This window comes from Heteronotia binoei, chromosome 7 (assembly GCF_032191835.1).
Source record: "Heteronotia binoei isolate CCM8104 ecotype False Entrance Well chromosome 7, APGP_CSIRO_Hbin_v1, whole genome shotgun sequence".
Lineage (NCBI taxonomy): Eukaryota > Metazoa > Chordata > Lepidosauria > Squamata > Gekkonidae > Heteronotia > Heteronotia binoei.
In genome coordinates, this window is record NC_083229.1 from 115,845,000 (window position 1) to 115,870,419 (window position 25,420).

General features: G+C 45.9%; 1 protein-coding gene across 1 annotated transcript; it reads left to right on the forward strand.

Moving 5' to 3' along the window:
• Positions 1-24,279, forward strand: IRF4 (interferon regulatory factor 4). The gene is made up of 8 exons (XM_060243005.1): positions 1-192; positions 5,953-6,139; positions 7,273-7,364; positions 11,099-11,240; positions 13,381-13,488; positions 16,473-16,826; positions 20,328-20,440; positions 24,077-24,279. The coding sequence occupies exons 1-8, from the start codon at positions 16-18 to the stop codon at positions 24,218-24,220; spliced, it is 1,317 nt and encodes a 438-aa protein (XP_060098988.1). The 5' UTR covers positions 1-15; the 3' UTR covers positions 24,221-24,279.
• Positions 24,280-25,420: the final 1,141 nt, after the last annotated feature.

Here is a 25,420-nt window from a genome sequence, read left to right on the forward strand (position 1 = left end):
GCGGCCGACGGCGGGATGAACTCGATGAGCTGCGGCAACGGGAAACTCCGCCAGTGGCTGATCGAGCAGATCGACAGCAACAAGTACCCGGGCCTGGTGTGGGAGAACGAGGAGAAGAGCATCTTCCGCATCCCTTGGAAGCACGCAGGCAAACAGGACTACAACCGCGAGGAGGACGCGGCTCTCTTCAAGGTACGCCCCGTCCCCCCCACCCCCACCCCCACCACCGAGCTAGTCCCCGAACATGGGGCATGTGCCTGGGACATCAGCGTCTCCCATCTGTTCTTGCTTCCACAAAAGTTTAAGTGTGGGTGCCCTTTCAAACCTGGCCTCCTCCAACGTATTTTCTTGGAGGCCTCCTGTGATATTCTGCTGGACTCCCTGTAAATTTAGGATCGGGGCAGTGTTCCCTCCAAGCTGAGTGAGTGTGAGCTAGCTCACAATTTTTTAGCCTCCAGCTCACACATTCTTGTCTCAGCTCAGGAAAAATGGCCCCAGAGCAAACTGATTTATGTAGCAGCCCACAATTTGAATGCTGGTAGCTCACGAAGTAGAGTTTTTGCTCACAGGAGCCCGCAGCATAGAGGGAATATTGGATCAGGGATAGGTCTTTTAACCCCCCCCACCCCCCGCAACTTCAGTTTCCCTTGGGTAAAACTGACTAGGATGTTTCTGCGGCTTCTGGTGTCCTTATTAATTATAGATGTTGGGCAACTGTGAAGGTTATAGGCTGGTTCACATGTGCACGTTATCCCCTGATGACTGCATAGGGTTGCCAAGTCCAATTCAAGAAATATCTGGGGACTTTGGGGGTGGAGCCAGGAGACATGGGGGTGGAGCCAGGAGCAAGGTTGTGACAAGCATAATCGGACTCCAAAGGGAGTTCTGGCCATCACATTGAAAGGGACCGCACGACTTTTAAAATGCCTTCCCTCCATTGGAAACAATGAAGGATAGGGGCACCTTCTTTGGCGGCTCATAGGATTGGACCCCCTAGTCCAATCCCATTATACCTTATGAGAATCTGTCTCCATAGGGAATAATGGAGTGCCCAGCAGACATTCCCCCTCTACTTTCTGATGACCCTGAAGCAGGGGGCGGGCCTCCAAACCAGAGGATCCCCTGCCCTCACCTGGGGATTGTGTAACAAAAAAAGAGAATCACAGCACAGAAAGAGAATCACAGCGCAGGGGAATCCAAATCATAAAGCTCCCATGAAATCCAGCCTCCAATAAACCAATAAAAATAATAATCCAATTGTACAAATATAGAATGTATTGTAATTCCAAAAGGTGAAATAAATCACACTATTATAAAGTCACCAAAACACCAGTCCCTCCTTCTCCAGCAAATCAATGCCAAGACTTCTTTGGGAAAGTTCAGGTGAAGACAGCTAATGTCCAATCAGTCCAATTTTCTTAAATATGTGCAGTCAGCAATCCATAAGGCAGCAACAGGTTTGTACTAGTGCCTCTGTTTCACATTAGCTTCTTCAAGCTTCTCATAAACAATTCCACACACTGGGTAAGAATGCCAACCATTTCCATCAATGAAATAACCCTAAAGGCCAATCCTCACCTGGGGATTGGCAGCCCTATGACTGCACTGTCTAGTGATGAGTTGTTTGTGTGAATACAACATCACCCACAAGATATCACACATTGATCTCATCTATCATATCACCTACATCACATGTTTTCAGAGGCTGCTTTATATGTCCAGCTCATGTCCAGCTGTCCACTATAGGAAAAGCTACTGGTTTGCTTGCATGTTAACAACCCAAGCCATAGAAGAGAGAACATTTCAGACTGAAAGAGGTTAAGGAGGTCTTGTTCTGTGGATTCAGACCATCTGAGTCGTTTTAAAACTAGGACTGAATGTTGATCGAACAGCAAATTTGGAGAATGGGAAATCTCAGTTTGGCTCAATGTTTTATATGCTGCTAATTTTCTTAGGACTTTTTAAATTTTCAAATTTCCAACAGTATGGCTTTTAAATGCATTTAATCTTCCCTAGACCTTATTGCTATGTTACAGTGCTTTGTTTGCTTCTGACTGTAGATATGCCAATAAAGGTCTTTGAATATTTAAAATAGAACATTTCCTTTAGTGTAACACAGAATTGAGACAATCCTCCTTTTCCTAAACATGGTGGCCCTGATTCAACAATTTGTGCATGGAAACTGATCCCATGTTTGGATTGCTTTTCTTCTGGATCTGGCCCTGTGGAAACCCGCCCCCCCCTCCAAAAAATGTGCAGAAATAAAATCTTAATCCATGACTCAGAATTGCACGGAGTGGAATTGAATTCCACAGTGCATATGCACCCAAGTGCATAAACTCGTAACTGTCAGGCTAACAACACTGCTCACCTGTTTTTTTTGGGGGGGGGGGCATCGGTGATTGCTGGTATTCTCAGTTCTTGCCGCAGTCGCATTTTTTGGCAGGAACAGGGAAGGTGCTTGCTGCTGCCGAGAGTTTCTCTGATTAGGGCCCAAATGCAAAGTTAGTCTTGATTTCCATCAACATGCTCTGTGCTTGATTGCCACCTCAGGCACATGGCCGGAGGAGAAGGTTAAACAATAACTGACATCTTAATGTTTGTGCAGTGCAGTTCCATTTGACCTATCTGGCCTTCTTCCTTCCAGGGCTGCCTCTGCCACGAGGTGAACTAGGCAATTGCTGGGGTGCAGGACTCAGTGATGTCATCAGTGCAGGGGTGGGGGCAGAAGTTAGCCTTGCCTTGGGTGGAGGACAGTCTAGGGCTGGTCCTGCGTCTCTAGTGCAGGGATGTCAAACTCATTTGTCATGAGGACCGGAACTGACATAAATGAGACCTTGTCAGGCCCGGCCACGGGTGTACTTATTCATGATTAGGTAGCAGAGATATAAACTTCGTAAAGCACACAGACAAACACAAACATATATATATATATTTTAAAAACTGTAAACATCCTTAAAATATTAGCACTCTGTCTTAAAGGTGCTTTCTTCGTATTTCTCCCTTGGGCCCAGGGAACTGGGCAAAGGAAGCTCTGGCTCTTTCCTTCCTTCCCCAGGGCACTAGGAGGGGGAGGAGCCTCAGCCAATAGAAGGAAGAGAGGCTTGGCTCAGCAGCTCTGCTGCACCTGGCAAAGCAAGCTCTCCCTCCCCCCCTTGCTCCCCAAGGGAGGAGCCTCAGCCAATGGAGAAAATAGAGGTTTTGCTCTGTAGCTCCTGTGTGGTTGAGCAAGCCTTGCAAAGCAAGTTGTGATGCAGAAGGAAGCAAGAGAGAGGGAGAAGGAAGCAGATGACAGCCAGTTGCTCGGGGGGCCTGATAGGAGCCCTCTAGGGGCCTTATTCAGCTACCGAACCAAGTTTGACACCTCTGCTCTACTGCATGTACCAAACTTCAGTACCAATTAAACCACTGTGCATTTTATCCTTACAACAGCCTGAGAGGTGGGTTGAACTGAAAGACATTGAGACCACTTTGCAAGCCTCCTAGCTAATGCAGAATTTTAAAACCAGATCCTCTTGATTAGAATCTAGCCCTCTCTTCCCTAAGCCACACTGGCTGTCATATTTCGCAGGAGAACACTGCCTACCGCCTCCACCTCCAAACAAAAAGTTTAAGGTTTTGTTTAGTGGAGCAATCTCATCGTTTTCAAACTATTCGTAATATTCAGTAAACAATCTGTAGATAAAGAATGAAGAGGGTTAGAACTAGAAGCCAAAAGGTAAATGCTAAAACCAGGCACAGGTCTCCCACCGGGGCTGGATTAAACCCTGTGGAGGCCCCCAAGCAGTCAAATCTTGTGGGGGGAGGGCCCTCACAAATTATCTCAGACTTGGAGAGGCCGCCCCGCTGCCTGCAGCCCCCGCTGCAGCCTGCAGGCCACTTCTCAAAAGCCCCTTTGCCAAAGCTGCGGGGGAGAGGCAGAGAGAGGCAAACTTGGTGGCGATGCCAGCAGCAGCCGCACCAGGCAAGTCAGGCAAAGAGCAACTCAGTTGCTGGCTGCGTGTGCAGGCTGGGAGAAAACTGCGTGGGCAGGCTGCAAGCAGGGGGGAAACGGGGGGGGGGGAGCCAACCAAGGCCCCTAAAGGCGTGGGGGCCCATAGGCCGGTGCCTACTTGGCCTAATCGTTAATCCGGCCCTGTCTCCCACCTTCAAATTGTCCAATGCCTGAACTGCTGAAGAAGGATTGAGAAGGTCTGACAGTACACTCTGCGCGCTGTTTGCAAAATAAAAACAAAGCAGAGGGTCTACCCTATCTTTTGCACTCTGCTGGCATCCTAGAGGTTCCTGAATTAAAATTCCAACCAAGCTGCTTTCTTGTCACACTTGAAAGGTTTCTCTCACATCGTACAATTTCCTTTTCTTCCTTTGATTAACTGCCCTAAGGCTTGATTCATTAGGGGCTGCAGTCTTTTTTGTTGCTCACAGTAGCATACGCCGAAGTCCTAGAGACATCGCTGGGACTCGAGTGTACATAATGTTGAACAGGATTGTAGCTTTTCTCATTAGCTTCATCAGGCATTGTAACTGTTCAGTAAAACTTTCTTCCTAAGCTTTGCTTTCCGTTGATAGTTACTGAGCGGTGTTACCTGGAGCGATGTTACTCAATTTATACTAGAATGAATGTAGCTAATTACTTTGAATAGTACATAATTTACAATAAACAACCTTTCGCACTGTCGCTGAATTCTGTGCCTCCGTTCTTCTGCCGTCATTATTCAAAGGAACGTTGAACATTTATGGTTGTTTTCCCCGAACTCTTGTGCAGTGAGCTTGCATTGCAGCATTTCTCTCTGCTCCCCCCACCAGCCCCAAATTGTCGAAAGCTCTGTCTTGACTTGGAAATAGTTGTAACATCATAGGAGCTGGAGATTCCGGTGACAAGACTCCACTCTGAGAAGGCTTAGTTGTTATTTCCATAAACTCAGTGTGATATGAAATACAGAAGATGCAGCGGCTTTTCCATCTCCTCTGCCGCTATCTGTTTACAGCGTCTACCCACTGAAAAGCGAGGCTCGCACGGAGTCCCATGGCAGGCAAAAGGAGGAGGGGAGATGGTGCAGCCGCATATTTTTTCACAATAGTGATGCTGAAACAGGAGGGTTCTGTGGATTATTTTACATGGAAATCCTGCTGCAGTATTGGTTTGTATCAAAGAGCAGGCTGCCTTTGAAAACAGTGTGCTACCCAAGGATACATTTCTTATAGACCTGAAGTACCTAATGCGCCTTTGGAACTGTAACTAGTCCTTTCAGAAGTATTTTCAGCAGGGCTTTTTTTTTTTTTTGGTAGCAGGAACTCCTTTGCATATTAGGCCACACACCCTTGATGTAGCTAATCCTCCAAGAGTTTACAGTAGGTCCTGTAAGAAGAGCCCTGTAATCTCTTGGAGGATTGGCTATATCAGGGGTGTGTGGCCTAATATGCAAAGGAGTTCCTGCTACCAAAAAAGCCCTGATTTTCAGTGCCAGACCCCAACATGGGATCTTCCTCTTGTGATAATTAAGTAGACTTCCATCCTTCCTTGATAATTAAGCAGACTTTCTTTCTTTCTTTCTTTCTTTCTTTCTTTCTTTCTTTCTTTCTTTCTTTCTTTCTTTCTTTCTTTCTTTCTTTCTTTCTTTCTTTCTTTCTTTCTTTCTTTCTTTCTTTCTTTCTTTCTTTCTTTCTTCCTTCCTTCCTTCCTTCCTTCCTTCCTTCCTTCCTTCCTTCCTTCCTTCCTTCCTTCCTTCCTTCCTTCCTTCCTTCGTCTTGTGATAATGAAACAGATTTACAGATGAGCTGCTGCCAGGAAAAATCGTACTCTACTGTAGCAATAATTTTGTTGCTTACTGCTGCAAAAATGAGCAATTAAGGATGTAACTTTAACTGCAAGATTTGTGTTAGTGCTTGTAACTACGTACCAAAGTTTTTGCAAATTTGTTGTTGAATGCTAATTGTTGGCAATATTTGCAGGCTTGGGCTCTGTTTAAAGGAAAGTTCAGAGAGGGCATTGATAAGCCAGATCCTCCCACTTGGAAGACAAGACTGCGCTGCGCTTTGAACAAGAGCAATGACTTTGAAGAACTGGTCGAAAGAAGCCAGCTGGATATATCTGATCCATATAAAGTGTACAGAATAGTCCCGGAAGGAGCAAAAAAAGGTGGGGCAGCTTGTATTATTCATTGGGATAGTCCTTAGGATTGAGAAGGAATTGGGAAAACTGCTCTAGCATTGTTTCAGGCAGCTAAGTTTGGTGATGTAAAAATCCAATAAGCAGTTATATAGGGTTGAAATGACACTTGAGAAATATAATGGCAAAGCTCAAATGTTATAGTCATATTATACAATTTAAGATTACATCTGCGTTGTTTTTTTGGAGGGGGGGGTTTGGTATATTTATCTGGTCACCTGTGTTCCTTCTAAGCTGACTTAGTGTGAGCTAGCGCACAATTTTTTAGCCTCCAGCTCACACATTTTTTGTCTTAGCTCAGAAAAAATGGCCCCAGAGCACACTAGAAGATGCAGATTTATACCCCGCCCTTCTCTCTGAATCAGAGACTCAGAGCGGCTTACAATCTCCTATATCTTCTCCCCCCACAACAGACAACCTGTGAGGTGGGTGGGGCCGAGAGGGCTTGCACAGCAGCTGCCCTTTCAAGGACAACTCATGTGATAGCTATGGCTAACCAAAGGCCATTCCAGCAGCTTCAAGTGGACAAGTGGGGAATCAAACCCAGTTCTCCCAGATAAGAGTCCACATGCTTAACCACTACACCAATGACCACATTTTATTTGTTTTAATTATTTAATTTGGCTAAACTCAACTCATATATATTTTACTTATTTTATGTATTTTAGCTCCCTATGATCTAGGATTTTATATATTGCTATTTTACTGCTAAATCTGTTTTATGCCAATAAAGGCTTGCTATTTGCTATATTTGCACCAAACTGGTGGTCCAGATGACACCCACTGACCCAACATTGCCTAATTTACATTGCACTAATTTCTGCAGTAGCTCAGAACTTTAATGCCAGTAGCTCACAATGTAGAATTTTTGCTCACACGACTTCACATAGAGGGAACATTGCTGGTCACAGATAGTTTTCAAAGAGCAAAATTCTAGGTACCTACACATCCCATTTCGGTAAAATATATGGATGGGCTCTGTTAGATGTCAGAGCCTCTTTTAACAGGAAACTCATGGTTAAGAATGTAACAAGTAATTTCTCCCCCAAGATTCCTTAAGATAATATATAAAGTCATTTTCCCCCCCATCCTCGTGTTCCCAGGAATAAACAAGCACAGTCTGGAGGATCCACAGATGATCATGAGTAATCCCTACCCTGTGAATTCAACCTCGTACCCTGCACTACAGTCTCCGGTACGGATTGTTATTTAAGCATGGCTTCCTATCATAAAATGATGACGAATCTAACCCTTGAAAGACTTTTCCAGCTGCACTTTGATCAGGAGGGGGAAAAAACCCCAAACCCACTTTTGTCTTTTTTTTGAGAGAGAGAGTGACCTTGGCGGTCTGGATGACGCCCATTAACTCAACATTGCCTGCCTTTAGCCTAGATCAGGGATGGCCAAACTTGGGAGCCACATGTGGCACTTTCACACATATTGCGTGGCTCTCGAAGCCCCCGCCATCATGTTGGCTGGCTTGGAGAATGCATTTCAAGTTAAAAGTTGCTTTCTTTCCATCTCTCTCTCTCCCTCCCCCCTTCCCATCTGTCTGTCTGTTTGTCTCTCTCTCTCTCCCTCTCCCTCTATCCCTCTGTCTCTCTACCCATCTACCCCTCTACTTTCATCCCTCCCTTCTTTCTTGCAGCGCCCAAAATTTGACATTCAAGTCTTGTGGCTCTCAGACATGTTTATTCTATGTTGTTTTTGTGTTAAGCAAGCTTGGCCATTCCTGGCCTACCCCAAGGAGGCTACGGCAGCAATCTTAAGTACTCTTTTCTGGGAGTAAGCTCCATTGAGTAAACCTGGACTTACTTCTGAGAAGATGTACTTAGAAATGACGTCTCAAACTCATCAGACCTCTTAATGTGATGCATGATGGGATGTCATGGTTGCTTCACGTTTTAACCTGCACTAAGCTGTAAAGGAAATGATAAAGAATGTCAAAAAGAACACCTCGGTGTTCCTGGGATTAGAAGTTTGTTGAGCGTGTCTACACTGGTGCCATTACTATATTCAGTTCCATATCAGCTTTATCCTCTGCTGCTGTCACAATAATAATCTTTTGTCCACTATGTTTACATAATTTTTCAGTTGGAATTGCAAGGTGAAGTATGTGCATGTGTGTTTTACCTAACAGTGAATTTGTACAGGTGTGTCTACGCTGTCTTCTGAGCAGAATTTTGGCTCTGAACTTTTGGCATTTTGGGGGAAGTAGTAAAATCAGGGGTAGAATTCTAGCAGGAGCTCCTTTGCATATTAGGCCACACCCCGATGTAACCAATCCTCCAAAAGCTTACAAGACTCTTTTTTGTAACCTCTTGGAGGACTGGTTACATCAGGGGTGTGTGGCCTAATATGCAAAGGCGCTCCTGCTAGAATTCTACCCCTGAGTAAAATGTTATGAGGTATGGCACTGAGTGCTATAGTTTGGGGTTGAAGCACATACTTTGCATCAGGGCTTTTTTTGTAGCAGGAACTCCTTTGCATATTAGGCCACACTCCCCTGTTGTAGCCAATCCTCCAGGTGCTTACAGGGCTCTTTTTACAGGGTCTGTTGTAAGCTCTTGGAGGATTGGCTACATCAGGGGTGTGTGGCCTAATATGCAAAGGGGTTTCTGCAACAAAAAAGCTGTGCTTTGCATTATAGGTAGCCAGTTTGATCCCCAGCATATGTAATTAAAGGAACCTCCCTAGTAGGGCTGGGCAAGACCTTTCCACAAGACTCTGAAGAGTTACTACTAGTCTGAAAGAAATTGCAAACAGCTGTACAGTATATAGGGTTGCCAGCTCTGGGTTGGGAAATAGGTGGAGATTTTGGGGGTGGAACTTGGGGAGGGAAGACAATGCTATAGGCTCCCCCCTCCAAAGCAGCCGTTTTCTCCAGGGGAACTGATCTCTATTGCCTGGAGATGAGTTGTAATAGCAGGAGACCTCCAGGCCTTTCCTGGAGACTGGCAATACTAACATGGATTATTTATTTATTTATTTATTTATATTAAGATTTATACCCCGCCCTTCTCACCTAAGTGTCTCAGGGTGGCTTACAACATGATAAATTAGACAACTTCAGATTGAAACATTTAAAATACAATTAAACTATAGGTTAATAAAAAGCAGGATAAAATAGGATAATTAAAACCGGCGGCCTATAAATACATTTTGTTCCATCCAGGATGTTTTCATTGTCAGTTAATGTCATAGGCCTGCCGGAAGAGGACTGTCTTACAGGCCCTGCGGAATTGCCCTAGATCCCGCAGGGCCCGTACCTCTTCCGGCAGCTGGTTCCACCAGTAAGGTGCCGTTGTTGAGAAGGCCCGGTCCCTGGTGGATTTTAGACGGGCCTCCTTTGGCCCGGGGACTACCAACAGGTTTTGTGAGCCTGAGCGTAGTACTCTCTGGGGAACGTGTGGGGAGAGACGGTCCCTAAGGTAGGCAGGTCCTAGGCCATATAGGGCTTTAAAGGTGATGACCAACACCTTGTACCGGACTCGGAATATTACTGGCAGCCAGTGCAGACCCTGGAGCCCCGGCCGAATGTGCTCCCATCTAGGGAGCCCTAATAATAGCCGGGCAGCAGCGTTCTGCACCAACTGCAGCTTCCGGGTCCGGCACAAGGGTAGCCCCATGTAGAGGGCATTACAGTAGTCCAGCCTCGAGGTGACCGTAGCATGGATCACTGTTGCCAGGTCGTCACGTTCCAGGAAGGGGGCCAACTGCCTCGCCCGCCTAAGATGAAAAAACGCGGACTTGGCAGTGGCTGCTATCTGAGCCTCCATCGTCAACGAAGGCTCCAACAGCACCCCTAGGCTCTTGACCCTGCCCGACGCTGTTAGCGAAGCGCCGTCAAAAGCTGGCAGGGGGATTTCCCTTCCCGGGCCGCAGCGACCCAAGCAAAGGACCTCTGTCTTCGCCGGGTTCAGCTTCAGCCCGCTCAGCCTAAGCCACCTAGCCACTGCCTGTAACGCCCGGTCCAATTTTAAAATTTTAGAATGACTGACACCCCCTCACACCCCTTTCCTCAGGCTCATCCTTCATCCGTTAAGCAAACAATGGCTCTCCCAGCCAGAAGTCTGACCAAATCCCCCATGGTCTCTTCCTGTCCAGAAGGACTAGGTGGCACTCATCTCCTCCTCCCCTCTCCCATGCATGGTCTCAGTCAGGAAGAAGAAGCGAGATTGAGAAACCAGGCTGGAAAATTGGGCCTAATTGAGCATTCAGCCATGTGCAGGAGGAGCCTAGCGTGAGCTTCTAAAGAAACAAAGCCCCTCAAAGGAAAAGCAAAGACTCGAAATTCAACACAAGCTGTTCACTTTAAAGACAGGGAAGCGCAATAAGAAAATGCCTCCAAAGTGGTCTAAAACACTTTTGCTGGGGGGAGGTCCTAAATTTTCACAGAACAGCTTTCAGCAAACATCAGCTATTGAGTCTTATTTTGTTCCCTATTAAAAAACATGTATTTAATTTGTAGGCGTAGAAAATGGTAGGAAACATCAGAGTTTGGCACTTGTCCTATTTCTAAGCGAGACCACAGAACTTGGTTATAATCCTTCTGAAGTCACACAATTCTTATCTTGGATACAATTCTGCCGGGCGAAATATGCATGAACTACATCAAGTTATTTGGGGGGGGGGGAGGGGAAGGGGGATATTTGAAGTGTGCGTCTTTGTTTTGGTGTGTGCTGTCATCATTAGTCCTAACAGGCTCTAGGTTAGATGGGTCATATTAAATAGAACTTCATAAAGTGAGTTTTTAAAAATCACTGTCCATTAGTGTGATTTTTGGTTTCACCGTGTGATTAACGTCAAGAGAAAAAGACAGAGAGCACAAAGTTGGTTTACAATAAAACAAAAAAACCCCCAAAACAAAGTGGTCTAAAATGATGTAATTTTTAAATAAATAATGTAACATTTTAATAAAACATGCAGGTGCCAAGCTACAGGGTCCCCCCCGACCTTAGCTGGAGGGAGTATGTCCCTGACCCATCACACCCTGAGATTTCCTACCAGTGTACAAGTGCTTCTTTCGCGCCTCGCAGTCACCACTGGCAAGGCCCTGCATGTCAGAACGGTAAGTGTATGCAGCCATTCTACGTGGACCTGCACATTTTTGAAATTTACATTGCATATGGAATCATGACTTCCAATCCAGAGCTTCATACGGTTGTACATTTGAATGTGGAGCTCCTAAATAAGCAGGCTTCCTCGTGTGCTTCAGTGAAGGAACAAGCATCTCTGTCCTTATGTCTGTGTTTCCCCGCTCTGTAATGGTGAATTTGGAGCCCCGTGGTGCAGAGTGGTAAAGCTGCAGTACTGCAGTCCAAGTTCTCTGCTCACAACCTGAGTTCGATCCCGGTGGAAGCTGGGTTCAGGTAGCCAGCTCAAGGTTGATCCATCCTTCCGAGGTTAATAAAATGAGTACCCAGCTTGCTGGGGGGAAAGTGTAGAGGACTGGGGATGGCAAACCACTCTGTAAAAAGTCTGCCGTGAAAACGTCGTGATGTGATGTCACTCCAGAGTTGGAAACAACTGCTGCTTGCACAGGGGGCTATCTTTACCTTTAATTGTGAATTGGGAAATTTTGGTGAGTGGGAAAGTATCCCACCTCCCACTGTGCCAAGAAACTATAACAACATGTGATATGATAATAGTTTGATGTGGCCTAAAATAAGTATTTGAGCAGCCGGTAGGAAAGAAGTGAATGTTTGTCTTACTCCCGCTGAAATCAGTGGATTTAGAAGTGTTTCACACTGGATTATCTCCTGTGGTTTCATTTTATTTAACTGGACAGAGAGCATGTTTGAAATGAGAAAAGTGTAATACCACCATAGAAGTCTGGAGTGTATTTATTATGTAGATTCAAAACAATGGAGAGAGCACAGTGTCTAAAGTGAATTGGGCTAATTTCTGATGGTGAGCGTAATATGTGTTTTTAAAGTTTTTGGCAAGACTCTCTGTGGTTTTTATAAACTCGAAAAATTTGCTGCGAAGCCTGCCAAATCAAAATATTATTTTATTTGTTTTTGGCTGTTATCCCACATATGCTTATTAAGAAGTAAGCCAAAATGATTTCGACAGAATTCAAGTATACATTTTTAAAAAAAAAAAAAAAAAAAGCAAGGTCTGCCCCATGGATTCCAGTCAAAGAAGGTTAGAATTCAATTAAACTTGAAAGTGTTTGTGCCTTTGGAACTGGATTCTTAGCAGAAATTCCCTGGGTTCCCTGAAGTAACTGACAGAGCCTCAGTGTAAGACTCTTAGATTGGGTATCGACGGGCAGCTTCGGGTGCACTGGAGGCGTTTCAGACTCTGCCCCCCCAAATGGAGCAGCTAAATCCTGATCAGATGCTCCCACACAATGCGCCCGTATGTCACGCACAGGCCCATAGCCACAGGGGCGGAGGGGACGGCCCCTCATCCAACCCCCCTCGGACCCTTATGGCCCCTCCTTTCCTTGGCCCCTGCTTTCTTCACTGCCATTTTTCTCCCCGCGGCTCTGGTGCCCCCCCTCCATGTGGCTCCTCCCCCTCTGTCCAGGTTGAGTCCAGGAGTGGGATGGGCGGCAACTTTGAATGTGTGACCTTGCTTTTTTAATCCGTCTGGGGGCTATCCCTATGTCAGCTCAAATTGGCCATCTGAAATCAGCCTTAGTAAATTAAAAGTAAAGGTAAAGGTAGTCCCCTGTGCAAGCACCAGTCGTTTCTGACTCTGGGGTAAAGTTGCATCACAATGTTTTCACGGCAGACTTTTTATGGGGTGGTTTGTCATCTACACTTTCCCCCCAGCAAGCTGGGTACTCATTTTCCCGACCTTGGAAGGTTGAGTCAACCTGGAGCTGGCTACCTGAAACCAGCTTCCACCAGGATCGAACTCAGGGCATGAGCAGAGAGCTCAGACTGCAGTACTGCAGCTTTACCACTCTGCTCTGCGGGGCTGCTAATAAATTACTGGGCTGTTAAGAAGGTTAAAGATATTTTGGTTTTTTTAGACTGATCCAAATAGAAGCTATACAGTGATATTCTGTGGTAGTTAGCATGATTGTCTGTTAACCTTGTATTCTAAGGTTCACCCAAGATCCTAAAGTATTGGAAATCATAAGAATCACGGAGTCTTGCAAAATGGGAACTTGACATGCACAGTTGGATTGTGAGTGTGGGTCTTTCTCTAGTTTCTGTCTGTTGTGTAACATTGATCTTTGTTTGTGAAAACAGGTTGTCAGGTAACTGGAACCTTTTATGCCTGTCCACCACCTGAATCTCAGACTCCCGGGATCCCAATAGAGCCAGGCATAAGGGCTGGCGAGGCTGTTGCATTCTCTGGTATGTAAACCATATGATGATATTCTCCCACCTGGAGAGCTAGCTTTCTCCAGCAAACAGCTTGTCTCTACCTGTCTCCCTGCAGAAACTGTGATTATCCACAATGTAGAAGGAACTGTGCTGGGAAAGCTAAAGCCAGGGGTTTCAAACTCATATGAGGGCTGAATCTGACATAAAAGAGACCTTATCATGCCGGGCTGTGTTGGGCCATGCCATGTGTGTACCTATTTAAGATTAAAGATTTCAGGTTTTCAGTAGAATGTACAGCTGCACCTACTATTCAGTGGAGAAGGTGGGAAGGAAGAGGTGGAACTCTCAGAAAGGTTCAGGAGCTGTGCTCCTCTGATATTTAAGATTAGATAGCAGAGATATAAACCTTATAAACCTTATAAAGGACACAAACGCAATTAATTTTTTAAAAACCTTAATGCATTAGCACTCGTTGGTCTTAAAGGTGCTTTCTTTGTATCTCTCCTTTGTGATCCATGGAACTGGGCAAAGGAAGCTCTGGCCCTTTCCTTCTTTCCCCAGGGGACCAGGAGGGGGAGGAGCCTCAGCCAATAGAAGGAAGAGAGGCTTGGCTCAGTAGCTCTGCTGTGCGATTGAGAGAGCCTGGCAAAGCAAGCTCTCCCTCCCCCCCTTCCTCCCCAAGGGAGGAGCCTCAGCCAATGGAGAAAATGGAGGTTTTCCTCTGCAGCTCCTGTGCAATTAAGCAAGCCTTGAAAAGCAAGCTGTGATGCAGCAAGGAAGCAAGAGAGGGAGAAGGAAGCAGATGACAGTCAGTTGCTCGATGGAGCTGATAGGACCCCTCCAGGGGCCTGATTCAGCCCCCGGGCTGCATGTTTGACACCTCTGCGCTACACAATGTAGACAGTGAAAAGTATGTACATAAACAGTAAATACAGTACAAACAGTGTTACAACAAATCCCAGTGGGAAAGTCTTGAACCAAGTGAGTTGTGCCAGTTTGAAAGCTTTAATCGGGACCTCGTTTAGAAAAATTGTTGGATCTTATAAGCAGGCCTCGGATTCAGCAGGAGCTCAGAGGAGCACAGCTCCTGAACCTTTCTGAGAGTTCCACCTCCTCCTTCCCACCTTGTCCATTGAATAGTAGGTGCAGCTGGATAACAATCCCTGGAGGAGCTCCACCACCTGTTTTTCTACAAAACGGCCCTTGCTTATAAGGAAATTTTTCTAAGACACACCATCCTGAAGAAGGGTTTTGCTTCTGCCTGAAACGCGTGGATAGTCCGGAAGTCGCGTGGATGATGATGGACATTGATGTTAATGATGATGGACTGATGAATCCATAGTTGAACACAACAATATTTATTCCTTTTGGAGAGATTATATCTGTAATTCTTAAGAGTCCTATCTGGACCGCTACCACTGGGATTTGTTGTAACATTGTTTGAACTGTATTTATTGTTGATGAATATAGTTTTCACTGTCTGCATTGTGTAGCATCTTAGAACACAGTTCCTTCTATATTGCGACCAGCCTTTTCTGTGTTCTCCTATTCATTGTTACCAATAAGACTATGATTATCGGCAAACGGCCGTCCCTTTCTGCTTGACAGCTCTCCCAGTTTCACCTGCAGGGCTCTCGACATAACATCCTGAAGTGCAGCTTATGCAAAGGCGGAGGAGAGAATAGTGATAGCAGTGCAATAATGAAGACCGTGAGGATTTGGCTAAGAACTGGGGATCTTCTTTTGAAGGCTTGTGAGCATCTTTCTCTGTAGCAGCATTCACGGCCGCAGTTATTGTCCGTTGTATGGTCCCTCCAGGCCCGTAGCCATGAGGGGGGCGGGGGGCACGGCCCCTCTATTAACCCCCCCTTCCCCTTGTATGGCCCCTCTGTGGGGCCTCCAGGGCTGCTGCTGCTCAGTGTGGGTGGCGTTTGCACTGAGGGCTCCTCACGAGCAGCCATCGGTGCAAACGGGGTCATCTGACTCCGCTGGCCTTTCCTGCACTGCTCCTCACGAGCAGTCCTCAGTGCAAACGGGGCCATCTGGCCCCGTGGCCCCCCCACCAAATTTCTGGCCTCGGGGGCCCCTCCACCCAGAATTTTCTGGCTGCGGGCCTTGGTCCCTTCCTTGATCACTCTCAGTTGGTGAACTTCTCCATTGCCGCCCAACCTTTTACTGATGTCATGGCTCACAAGCCTCAATACCAAGTGCTGTAATATTTAGAATAAGTGAACCTGAGGCCTGTTTCTTAACACAATAATACTGCAGTAGTTAGTGTATTGTCAAACATATGTAGCTCCTGTAATATTATATACAGAAGGACTTGATCTTAGTCAGGGCTTTTTTAATAGAAGAAACCAGCAGGATCTCATTTGCATATTAGGCCACACCCCCTGACAGGCCACCCGGAACTGTGTTCCTGTGCGTTCCTGCTCTAAAAGAAATCCCTGATCTTAGTAGCGTTTAGCTTTATTGCAATTATTCATATTGCATTTCTTGCCAAAAAATTCCCAGTCTTAAATCTTTTTGGGCTTGGGTTAGCCATAGGTCTCGTAGGAGTTGTCCTTGAAAGGACAACTGCTGGGAGAGCTCTCTCAGCCCCACCCACCTCACAGGGTGTCTGCTGTGGGGGAGAAAAGTAAAGGAGATTATGAGCTACTCTGAGACTCTGATTCAGAGAGACGAGCGGGGTATAAATCTGTAGTCTTCCTCCTCTTCCTCCTCCTCATTCTCATGATAGCATTGCAAATTATATTTCCTATTTAATAATTGAAAAACTGAGGCTGAGATTCAAAGTAAAAACTTGTGCATATTAATTTGTGAGTAAGCCCTATTAAGCATGGTGATAGTCGTTTCTAAGAACACACATGCATGGGATTTGACTGTGGGTTGCTGAGCAACTGGTTGCCAAGTACGGTTGAACCCTCTTTTCATGGTACTACGCCGGCAGTGAGTCTTGCCTTGTTTGTAGATGTTTTACAAACCGTTAAATTTCATACTAAATGTACTTTCAGACTGTCGGCTGCATATTGGTCTCTACTACAACGGAACTCTCGTTAAAGAAGTCACAACTTCAAGCCCTGAGGGCTGCAGGATATCTCATGGCCAAAGTTACGAGGTCAGCGGTCTTGAACAAATTGCGTTCCCTTATCCAGAAGACCTCGGCCAAAGGAAAACAACTGAAAAATTGCTCAGCCATTTGGAAAGGGGAGTAGTACTCTGGTTGACACCCGACGGGCTCTACGCCAAGAGACTTTGTCAAAGCAGGATATACTGGGATGGACCTCTGGCGTTCTGCAGTGATAGGCCTAACAAACTGGAAAGAGAGCAGAGCTGCAAACTTTTCGATACTCAGCAGTTTCTATCAGGTAATATATTTTTTTTCAAAAGTAACAATAACGGTCAATGCACCAAAGTGACAAAAGTTTCTGTTTGGTGTAGTGGTTAAGTGGTTAAGCAAGTTTGGTGTAGTGGTTAAGTGCATGGACTCTTATCTGGGGGAACTGGGTTTGATTCCCCACTCCTTCACTTGCAGCTGCTGGAATGGCCTTGGGTTAGCCATAGCTCTCATAGGAGTTGTCCTTGAAAGGGCAGCTGCTGTAAGAGCTCTCTCAGCCCCACCTACCTCACAGGGTGTCTTTTGCAGGGGGAGAAGATATGGGAGATTGTAAGCCACTCTGAGACTCTGATGCAGAGAGAAGGGCGGGGTGTAAATCTGCAGTCTTCTTCTGTGGGCTGTTTTTTTTCCTTTTGTACCCATGAACGATCCTTTTGTGCCGATTTCAGTTTTTCATGAATCCACCTCACAGATCCTGCAATTAGGGGTTGAATCTGGTGCAAGGCGCATGCAAGGGTTGCAGGTCTCCCAGGCTTTCCCTCCCTGCCCCCCCCCGGCAGTTTTTTCCACATCTGGGAAAATTTATTCTCAAGGTCGGGGTGGAATTCTAGCAGGAGCTCCTTTGCATATTAGGCCACACACCCTTGATGTAGCCAATCCTCCAAAAGTTTACAAAAAAGAGCCTTGTAAGCTCTTGGAGGATTGGCTGCATCAGGGAGGTGTGGCCTGATATGCAAAGGAACTCCTGCTAGAATTCTATCCCTGCTCAAGGTCATGGGGACCTGCATGGAGTAATAGCCACACCAGTCAGGAGGCTGCCTTCCTCTTCATCCAGTGAGTTCTATTCACTAAAGAGTCAAGAGGGAGAGATTTTGTTTCCTCGCTTCGTGCTGCGGCCTGCCAATTCTCATGGCAGTTATTCCGCATGGGTCCTGCGGAATAAACTTTCTGAGAGTTGCAAAGGACTGCCGGGGAGAGAGGAAAGAAAGCGAGAACTGTGACCGTCAGCGCCTTCCAGTAACAGATCTCGGGATCCAGACCCATCTGCCTGACTTTGATACGCAAGCGTTTTGCATAGCATAAAAGGGTCTTAGGTTTAGGTGACTTTAGTGGATTTCTCGTCTAAGAACACAACTTTAACAGACCGTCAAGGCTTTTTTTTTGTAGCAGGAACTCCTTTGGTTATTAGGCCACACACCCCTGACATAGCCAGTCTTCCACGAGCTTACAGGGCTCTTCTTACATGGCCTACATCATGGTTGTGTGGCCTGAGACTCACTGCCGGGGTAGTACCATGAAAGGAGGGTTGTAAGAGCCTGTTTGGTGTAGTGGTTAAGTGTGCGGATTCTTATCTAGGAGAACCGGGTTTGATTCCCCACTCCTCCACTTGCACCTGCTAGCATGGCCTTGGGTCAGCCATTGCTCTGGCAGAGGTTGTCCTTGAAAGGGCAGCTGCTGTGAATGCTCTCTCAGCCCTACCCACCTCACAGGTGTCTGTTGTGGGGGAGGAAGGTAAAGGAGATTGTGAGTCGCTCTGAGATTCTTCGGAGTGGAGGGCGGGATATAAATCCAATATCTTCATCTACCCACAGGGTGTCTGTTGTGGGGGAGGAAGGTAAAGGAGATTGTGAGCCGCTCTGAGATTCTTCGAAGTGGAGGGCGGGATATAAATCCAATTTCTTCTTCTTCTTCTTCTTCTTCTGCTTCTTCTTCTGCTTCTTCTTCTGCTTCTTTACAAAAGAGTTCCTACTACAAAAAAAGCCCTGTTAATGGTATCATGGAGTCTGTATAGAGGGGAAATTAGAATTGAAACAAACTCAATCACCGATTTCGCACTCACCTTACGCCTCATTCACGTTCGTCTTCTCAGCGCGGCTTCCTTCTGATTTCCCACTATGCCTCGGGGCTGCAGCAAGGATCAGCGTTTTTGCACGGCAAACGGAAACCTCTAAAAACCAGTGTCCGTTTGCCGCTCGAAAACGCCGATGCTTGGTGCAGCGCTGAGGCAGATAGTGGGAAATCAGAAAGAAGCCGCGCTGAGCAGAAGAATGTGAGAGCGGCGTAAGGTGAGTGCGGAATCGGTCAGTCGTGAAAACCCTGTTCTGAATTCCAGTAAGCAAATGCCACAGGTGAATATCCAAAACAGATGATTTATAATGGGATGTTTTCCTTTTTGAAATGAAGCATAAATGTATTGGTTCCCAAGTAAAACAGCACACATTTTTGTAAAAAAAACAAACAAACCCAACACCACCACCACCAAAATCACTAACTCTTCAGCTTTGCAATGTTGAATATATGTTAGAGAAAAGGGAGAATGGGAATCTAGCTATAGCATGTAAATTGTGTCCCCCTCCCCCAGTTGCGGATCCTCTTCCTTTCTAGATACCACCTGAAGGTCAGACTCAGTTCCATTTTCATCCTACCTGAGGGTGAATGCAGGGTAGAACTGACAAGCACTTGCCCACTTACTAAAATGCAACTTCCCAGTAGGCAGCCGTGTTGGTCTGAAGCGATAGAACAAAGCAGTAGACAAGTGCACCTTTAAGACCAACTAAGTTTTATTCAGAATGTAAGCTTTTGTATGCTCTTAAGAGTCTTAAAGGTGCACTTGTCTACTGCTTTGTTAAAACGAAACTTATCATGGTCCTTACATGATCGCTAGCAAGCCTGCAATTTTAATGTCCTGCTAAAACAGGAATGTTACTATATTTGTATCTTTTGTTACTATATTTGTATCTTTTAAGGAATATAAAGAGGTGTACATTCCATAACATCCTTGGAGGCTTTCCAAGTGGTTACATATATACCATGGTAACTTTCCAACCAGCAGTTGGTTGTCTGAATCTATGCTCTGCTTTGTGTTTAAAATTATAATCTGCATTTTAATATTCCTTAATAAATTTCCTGGAGCACATCAATATTTCTGATGATTCTCAAATTTAGTAGCATATAAATATGTCTTGCCGTGCCATGGAACTGTGCACAATGCATCAGTCTGGGATAAATGAACAATCATAAACTATATATAGGGTTTGTCGATAGGGTAGATTTGTCTCTAGGCATGTACTTTTTAAGATTTACATTTGTCAGAAGTTATGTATTTAGGCCCCGTGGCACAGAGTGGTAAAGCTGCAGTACTGCCGTCAAACTCTGCACTCACGACCTGAGTTCGATCCCGGCTGAAGCTGGGTTCAGGTAGCTGGCTCAAGGTTGACTCAGCCTTCCATCCTTTGGAGGTCAGTAAAATGAGTGCCCAGCTTGCTGGGGGGGAAGTGTAGATGACTGGGGAAGAACATAACATAAGAACATAAGAGAAGCCATGTTGGATCAGGCCAATGGCCCATCCAGTCCAACACTCTGTGTCACACAGTGGCCAAAAAAATTATATATATACATTATGTATATAAATTATGTATATACATATACTTACACACTATGGCTAATAGCCACTGATGGACCTCTGCTCCATATTTTTATCTAACCCCCTCTTGAAGCTGGCTACGCTGAGCATTTTCTGTTGCCCTTCTAGAACTGCAAGTATTTGCTCACCATGGACGCCCATTGCCGAGATTCCAAATTGTATTGTGTTTTGGAGAGGAATTTCCAGATCCACAAGGGCAGAGAAAACAAATCACAGCTCGTGTAAGTATAAACTACTGCAAGTATAAGGCTCCGACAGCATTCAGATAGTGCAGTCTATTTAAATGTGTGAAAATTGATTTTAGTAGTATGAATTACGGTTTCCATACTTAAATTCTGAACCCAATTTAATATGTTCTACTTAAGCCAAAGGCTAAGCCACAGGTATGAACCATTCTGCAAATAGTACTGCGAATTACTGCCTGGCAATGTTATAATAGACATTTCAACTATATTGCTGACAGTCTGCATTACCAATTTCTGTGTGATTAACGTTTGTGGCTTCACCGTTAGCTTTAAGCTGAACCTTTTAAATTTGAATTCAGAATTTAAGGTATTGGAAATCACAATTTATCTCAATATCGCTAATAAGATGGGTGCGGAATAGAAGTGTGCCATAGATGGTAACCAGGCTTTTCAATAGCATTCCTCCTCCTTCCTTTGCCTAGGGCACTATTCAGCACAATTTTGGTGCAAGCCTCTTTGCCTAGAATCCAAATAAACCAGAGCATCAGATGGGCTAGTGATGTAAATTCAATTAGCTAGTGATCAGGTTGTAATTTGTATTTTGGTGTATAATTGTGACCCAGCATTTATAAATATTCAATTAAACATTCCCTCCCTCCCTTTCTTTCTTCCCATAATAGAACAAAATATAAAATCAAACCAACTAATTCACAGTTAAAATACGAGAATTTCAGTTTCAGATGGGGTCATTCAAAAATCTAAACCCTGGCTGAACAACAAATAAATAAAAAGATTGTTAGTGACCACAGCAATCCTAATTGAGCCAGTCAGTGATGCCCACCACCTCAGTGCCTGGCAGAACAGCTCAGTTTTACAGGCCCTGCAGAATTGCAACAGATTCTGCAGGCCCCAGATCTCTAATGGGAGCTTGCCCAGGCAGGAGGGCCAGTACAGAAAAAGCCCTGACCCTAGTTGCGGCTAGGTGGGCACAGGCCCATAGCTACGAGGGGGCCTGTGGGGGCACAGCCCCCAAATTCGGGGGGGGGGCCTCAACCAGCCCCCAGGATCTCTGCTGCTCTTCTTGCTCTCCCGCCGCCTTTCTCGCGCTCCTGCCGTCTTCCCCACCTCCATCTCTCCTCCCTTGCCGTGCGGGCGGAAGGGGGCAGCGCTGCGGAGAAGAGCTGGCCCTGCTCTCTAGTTAAAAGGTGATTGGCAGACCCTTTAACTCCTGCGGGAGGCCAGGACTGCTTCTGCCACCAGCTGAGAAGATATTGGATTTATATCCTGCCCTCCACTCTGAATCTCAGAGTCTCAGAGCGGCTCACAATCTCCTTTATCTTCCTCCCCCACAAAAGGCACCCTGTGAGGTGGGTGGGGCTGAGAAGACTCTCACAGCAGCTGCCCCTTCAAGGACAACCTCTGCCAGAGCTATGGCTGACCCAAGGCTGTTCCAGCAGGTGCAAGTGGAGGAATGGGGAATCAAACCTGGTTCTCCCAGTTAAAGTCTGCACACTTAACCACTACACCAAACTGGCTCTCTAGGGGAGCGCAAGGGGAGGGGAGGGCTGCGGCCACAAGAGCGGCAGGGAGGAAAGGGAAGGCCATGTGGGGTGCTAGCTGGCATGAGAGCAGCTATGAGTTGGGGCCACTGAGTGCCCCCCCCCAAAAAATACCTTTCAAATACCTTGAAAGAAATGTTGTTCATCTTTAGATTTGCACACACACAGATGCACGGTAGAGAAGAGGTAGGCAGGGGAGAGGAGGGAGGAGAGGAGGAAGCACAGCGGACTCATATCTTGAGGGAAAGGATCGTCAACAGACTCAAACTTAGCTTTGAGCACACTCAGACACCCGGGAGGGTAAGGGGCGGGGGGAAGGAAGCAGAACCAGCTCATACCTTGAAAGAAATATATATCTTTAGGTGCTACTGGACTCAAGCACAACCGGGCTGCTGCTTTCTGGGACTCCGCTCCTTTGGTCCTCCCGACCATGCAGAGAGCAGCATCAGCCCCCCTGCCCCATTCCCTCCCCCTGCCCCAAATTAAACGTTGCTACTGCTGCCCAGGAACAAGGCGAGACCATGGCCGGCTGGGCAGCTGCTTTCTGGGATTCACATGGCCATGCAGAGCAGCATCAGGCCCCCTGCTCTGCTCCCTCCCCCCAAGTTAAACATTACTGCTGCCCAGGAGCAAGGCGAGGCCACGGAGGGGCAGCTGCTTTCTGGGCCTCGGCCCTTCAAGCCTGCACTGCTGCAATCCAAAGGCAGCAGACCTCTTTGCTGCTGGCCTTCCCCCAGCCCCAACTTTATGCAGTAGCTGCCTGCCAGAGACCTCGGTGAGGTGGGCAGCAGGGCCTGAACTCTGCGACATGCTGGAGGTCTTCCCTGCTCAGCCGCATCAGAGCCAGCCCAGCAGGGTGTGCTTGTGACTCCTTCTAGCTGCTGATTACAGGAGGCAGCCTCTAGCCTCCTGGAACAATGACAAAACAGGCCGGAAGCTGCTACTTGGAGCTGTGGGATGAGCGACAATCGCACAGTTAACCCAATTGGGGGGGGGGGGGGTGTTTGTTCTCTTCGCGGGCCGGGTTGAGGGCCTTGGCGGGCCGGTTTTGGCCCATGGGCCGTACGTTTGACACTCCTGGGTTAGAAGACCCCTCTAAATTCAGAAACTGTGTTTAGTGGCACCCGCAGGTGGGCAGTCGGCTTGTCCCATGTATTGTGGGTAAATATATTTCCGAGCATTTACAGGACTTTAGTCATAACACAGTCATTCTGAGGCCTGTCTTAGGCTTCTGTATTCCTGAAAGCAGTTTCTGCTGGTAAGTTTGAAGTGCTCGAGTCAGATCACTTGAAAGCATAAAGCCAGTAAAGAGATCATCGCGATGACTCCCTGTGTTCTTAAATGGAGCTATGTTGCTTTGTCCTACTCATTTGTTGTTGAATATCCTTAGAGGAAAATATTATTTAGCAGAGTTTAAAATTAGCAGCGCAGCAAAGAATATGCAGAGAACGTGTGTGTGTTTAAAAGAATATGATTGCTTTACTTAAACACTACGAGGGAAGGGTAAACTGGGAAGAAAATAACAGACACTAACTTCTATATTTTTACTGTTAGAGAACATTACTCTTTGTCTTGTAAACTCCATGAAGAGAGCCAGTTTGGTGTAGTGGCTTCTCTTCTCCAAAGTTAGACAAAGACGGGAAGAGAATTATAAAATGCAGAATACCCAATACCAGGAGTGGAATTCTAGCAGGAGCTCATTTGCATATTAGGCCACCCCCACCCAATGTAGCCAATCCTTCAAGAGCTTACAAGGCTCTTTTTTGTATGCTCTTGGGGAACTGGCTACATCAGGGGTTTGTAGCCTAATATGCAAAGGAGCTCCTGCTAGAATTCCACCCCTGCTCAATATATATTGACTTCCAATCATGTTGCTCAGTTCCAGGTGATTTAACTAAGACCTCCTACAAACATTTGCGGGCTTTCTCTCTAGCTAAGAGATTGGTTACAGTAAACACATGTGACTTCCTGTTGACTAACAATCAAAGTTAGCTCTCTAATTACAGAAGTGTTGCTAGCTTGCTAAATTCCAACATTTGTTCTGTGTTCCTCGTTGTGAATGAATGAGAGCTCCTTGCTATGTATCCCATTAACTTTTGTCTCTGTTGTTTAGGTTGAGCCGGTATTTGCAAGACAGCTGTACTATTTCGCACAGCAAAACACTGGACATTTTCTGAGAGGCTACGATATGCCAGAGCAAATCACCAGTTCAGAGGATTACCACCGATCTCTCCACCACTCCTCTGTTCAAGAATAAATGTAGAGAAAAGTGGTGCCTTTTGAAGGGGTAGAAGAACTGTGGGCTCAGAACTGAAAGATAAGAATCAGCATGTGGATTTTCCCCTGAGAAACAAGGCCAGGCTCAAGAAAGGGATCTGGGCAAGCCTAATAATGTCAAACAATGGACACGGCATTTCCCACACCATCTTTTGGACTGCAGGACCCCAGATTGTACTGCTGGAGTTGGGTGTGAAAGCTGACAAAACATTCCGCATGTTTACGTGTGGTTAAATCAAAACCGTTGTCTTGTAAACTCCTTGAAGAGAGCCACTTCGGTGTAGTGGTTAAATGTGCGGACTCTTATCTGGGGGAACTGGGTTTGATTCCTCACTTCTCCACTTGCAGCTGCTGGAATGGCCTTGGGTCAGCCATAGCTCTCACAGAGTTGTCCTTGAAAGGGCAGCTTCTGGGAGAGCTCTCTCAGCCCCACCCGCATCACAGGGTGTCTGTTGTGGGGGAAGAAGGTAAAGAAGATTGTGAGCCACTCTGAGACGCTGAGATTTGGAGTGGAGGGTGGGATATAAATCCAATATCATCATCATCATCTTCTTGAACATACACACTTTGCTATTTATTCTGATTAAAAACCTCAGGGCAGGAATTCCTAGAGTGGAACCACAATTATGTGGTATGAAGTTGTGCTGAAAACAGTTATTAATGGTCATGGAATCATTTTGAAATTATGTATACTATTTTTAAGGTGTTCATCAGAGAACATTGGCAGTGTACACTTTTCCTTTAAAGAAAGATTGCTGGCCTTTTCCAGGGAACAAATGGTTATCAAGGTATTGTCTTCCCTTGAAAAAGAAAGCGAAATATAGATTACTGTTTCTTGTGTCAAAATACATTCTCCCAAAAATTATACTTGAATGTCTAATCAGGGAAAAATTGTATATTGTTATACAATTGGCAGTAGATTCATGTGCTAGAAAATTCTGAATGTATACATCTTAAAGATGCATACGGCCTTGGGATATAATATCCCCCCTTTCCTCTCCTCCCAGTAAGCCAGTTCATAACTTTGCCTGTTCTTCCTGTTAAATTTGATGATAAATGAAACTTGAAGGAAATGGTGGACTATTTTGTGCAGTGCTGTTTTGTACCTGTGTGTCAACCTGTTCAGACATTTTTGTTGTGTTTTGCCGTAGAGGTGACACTTTGATGCTCGCAGCCCTCC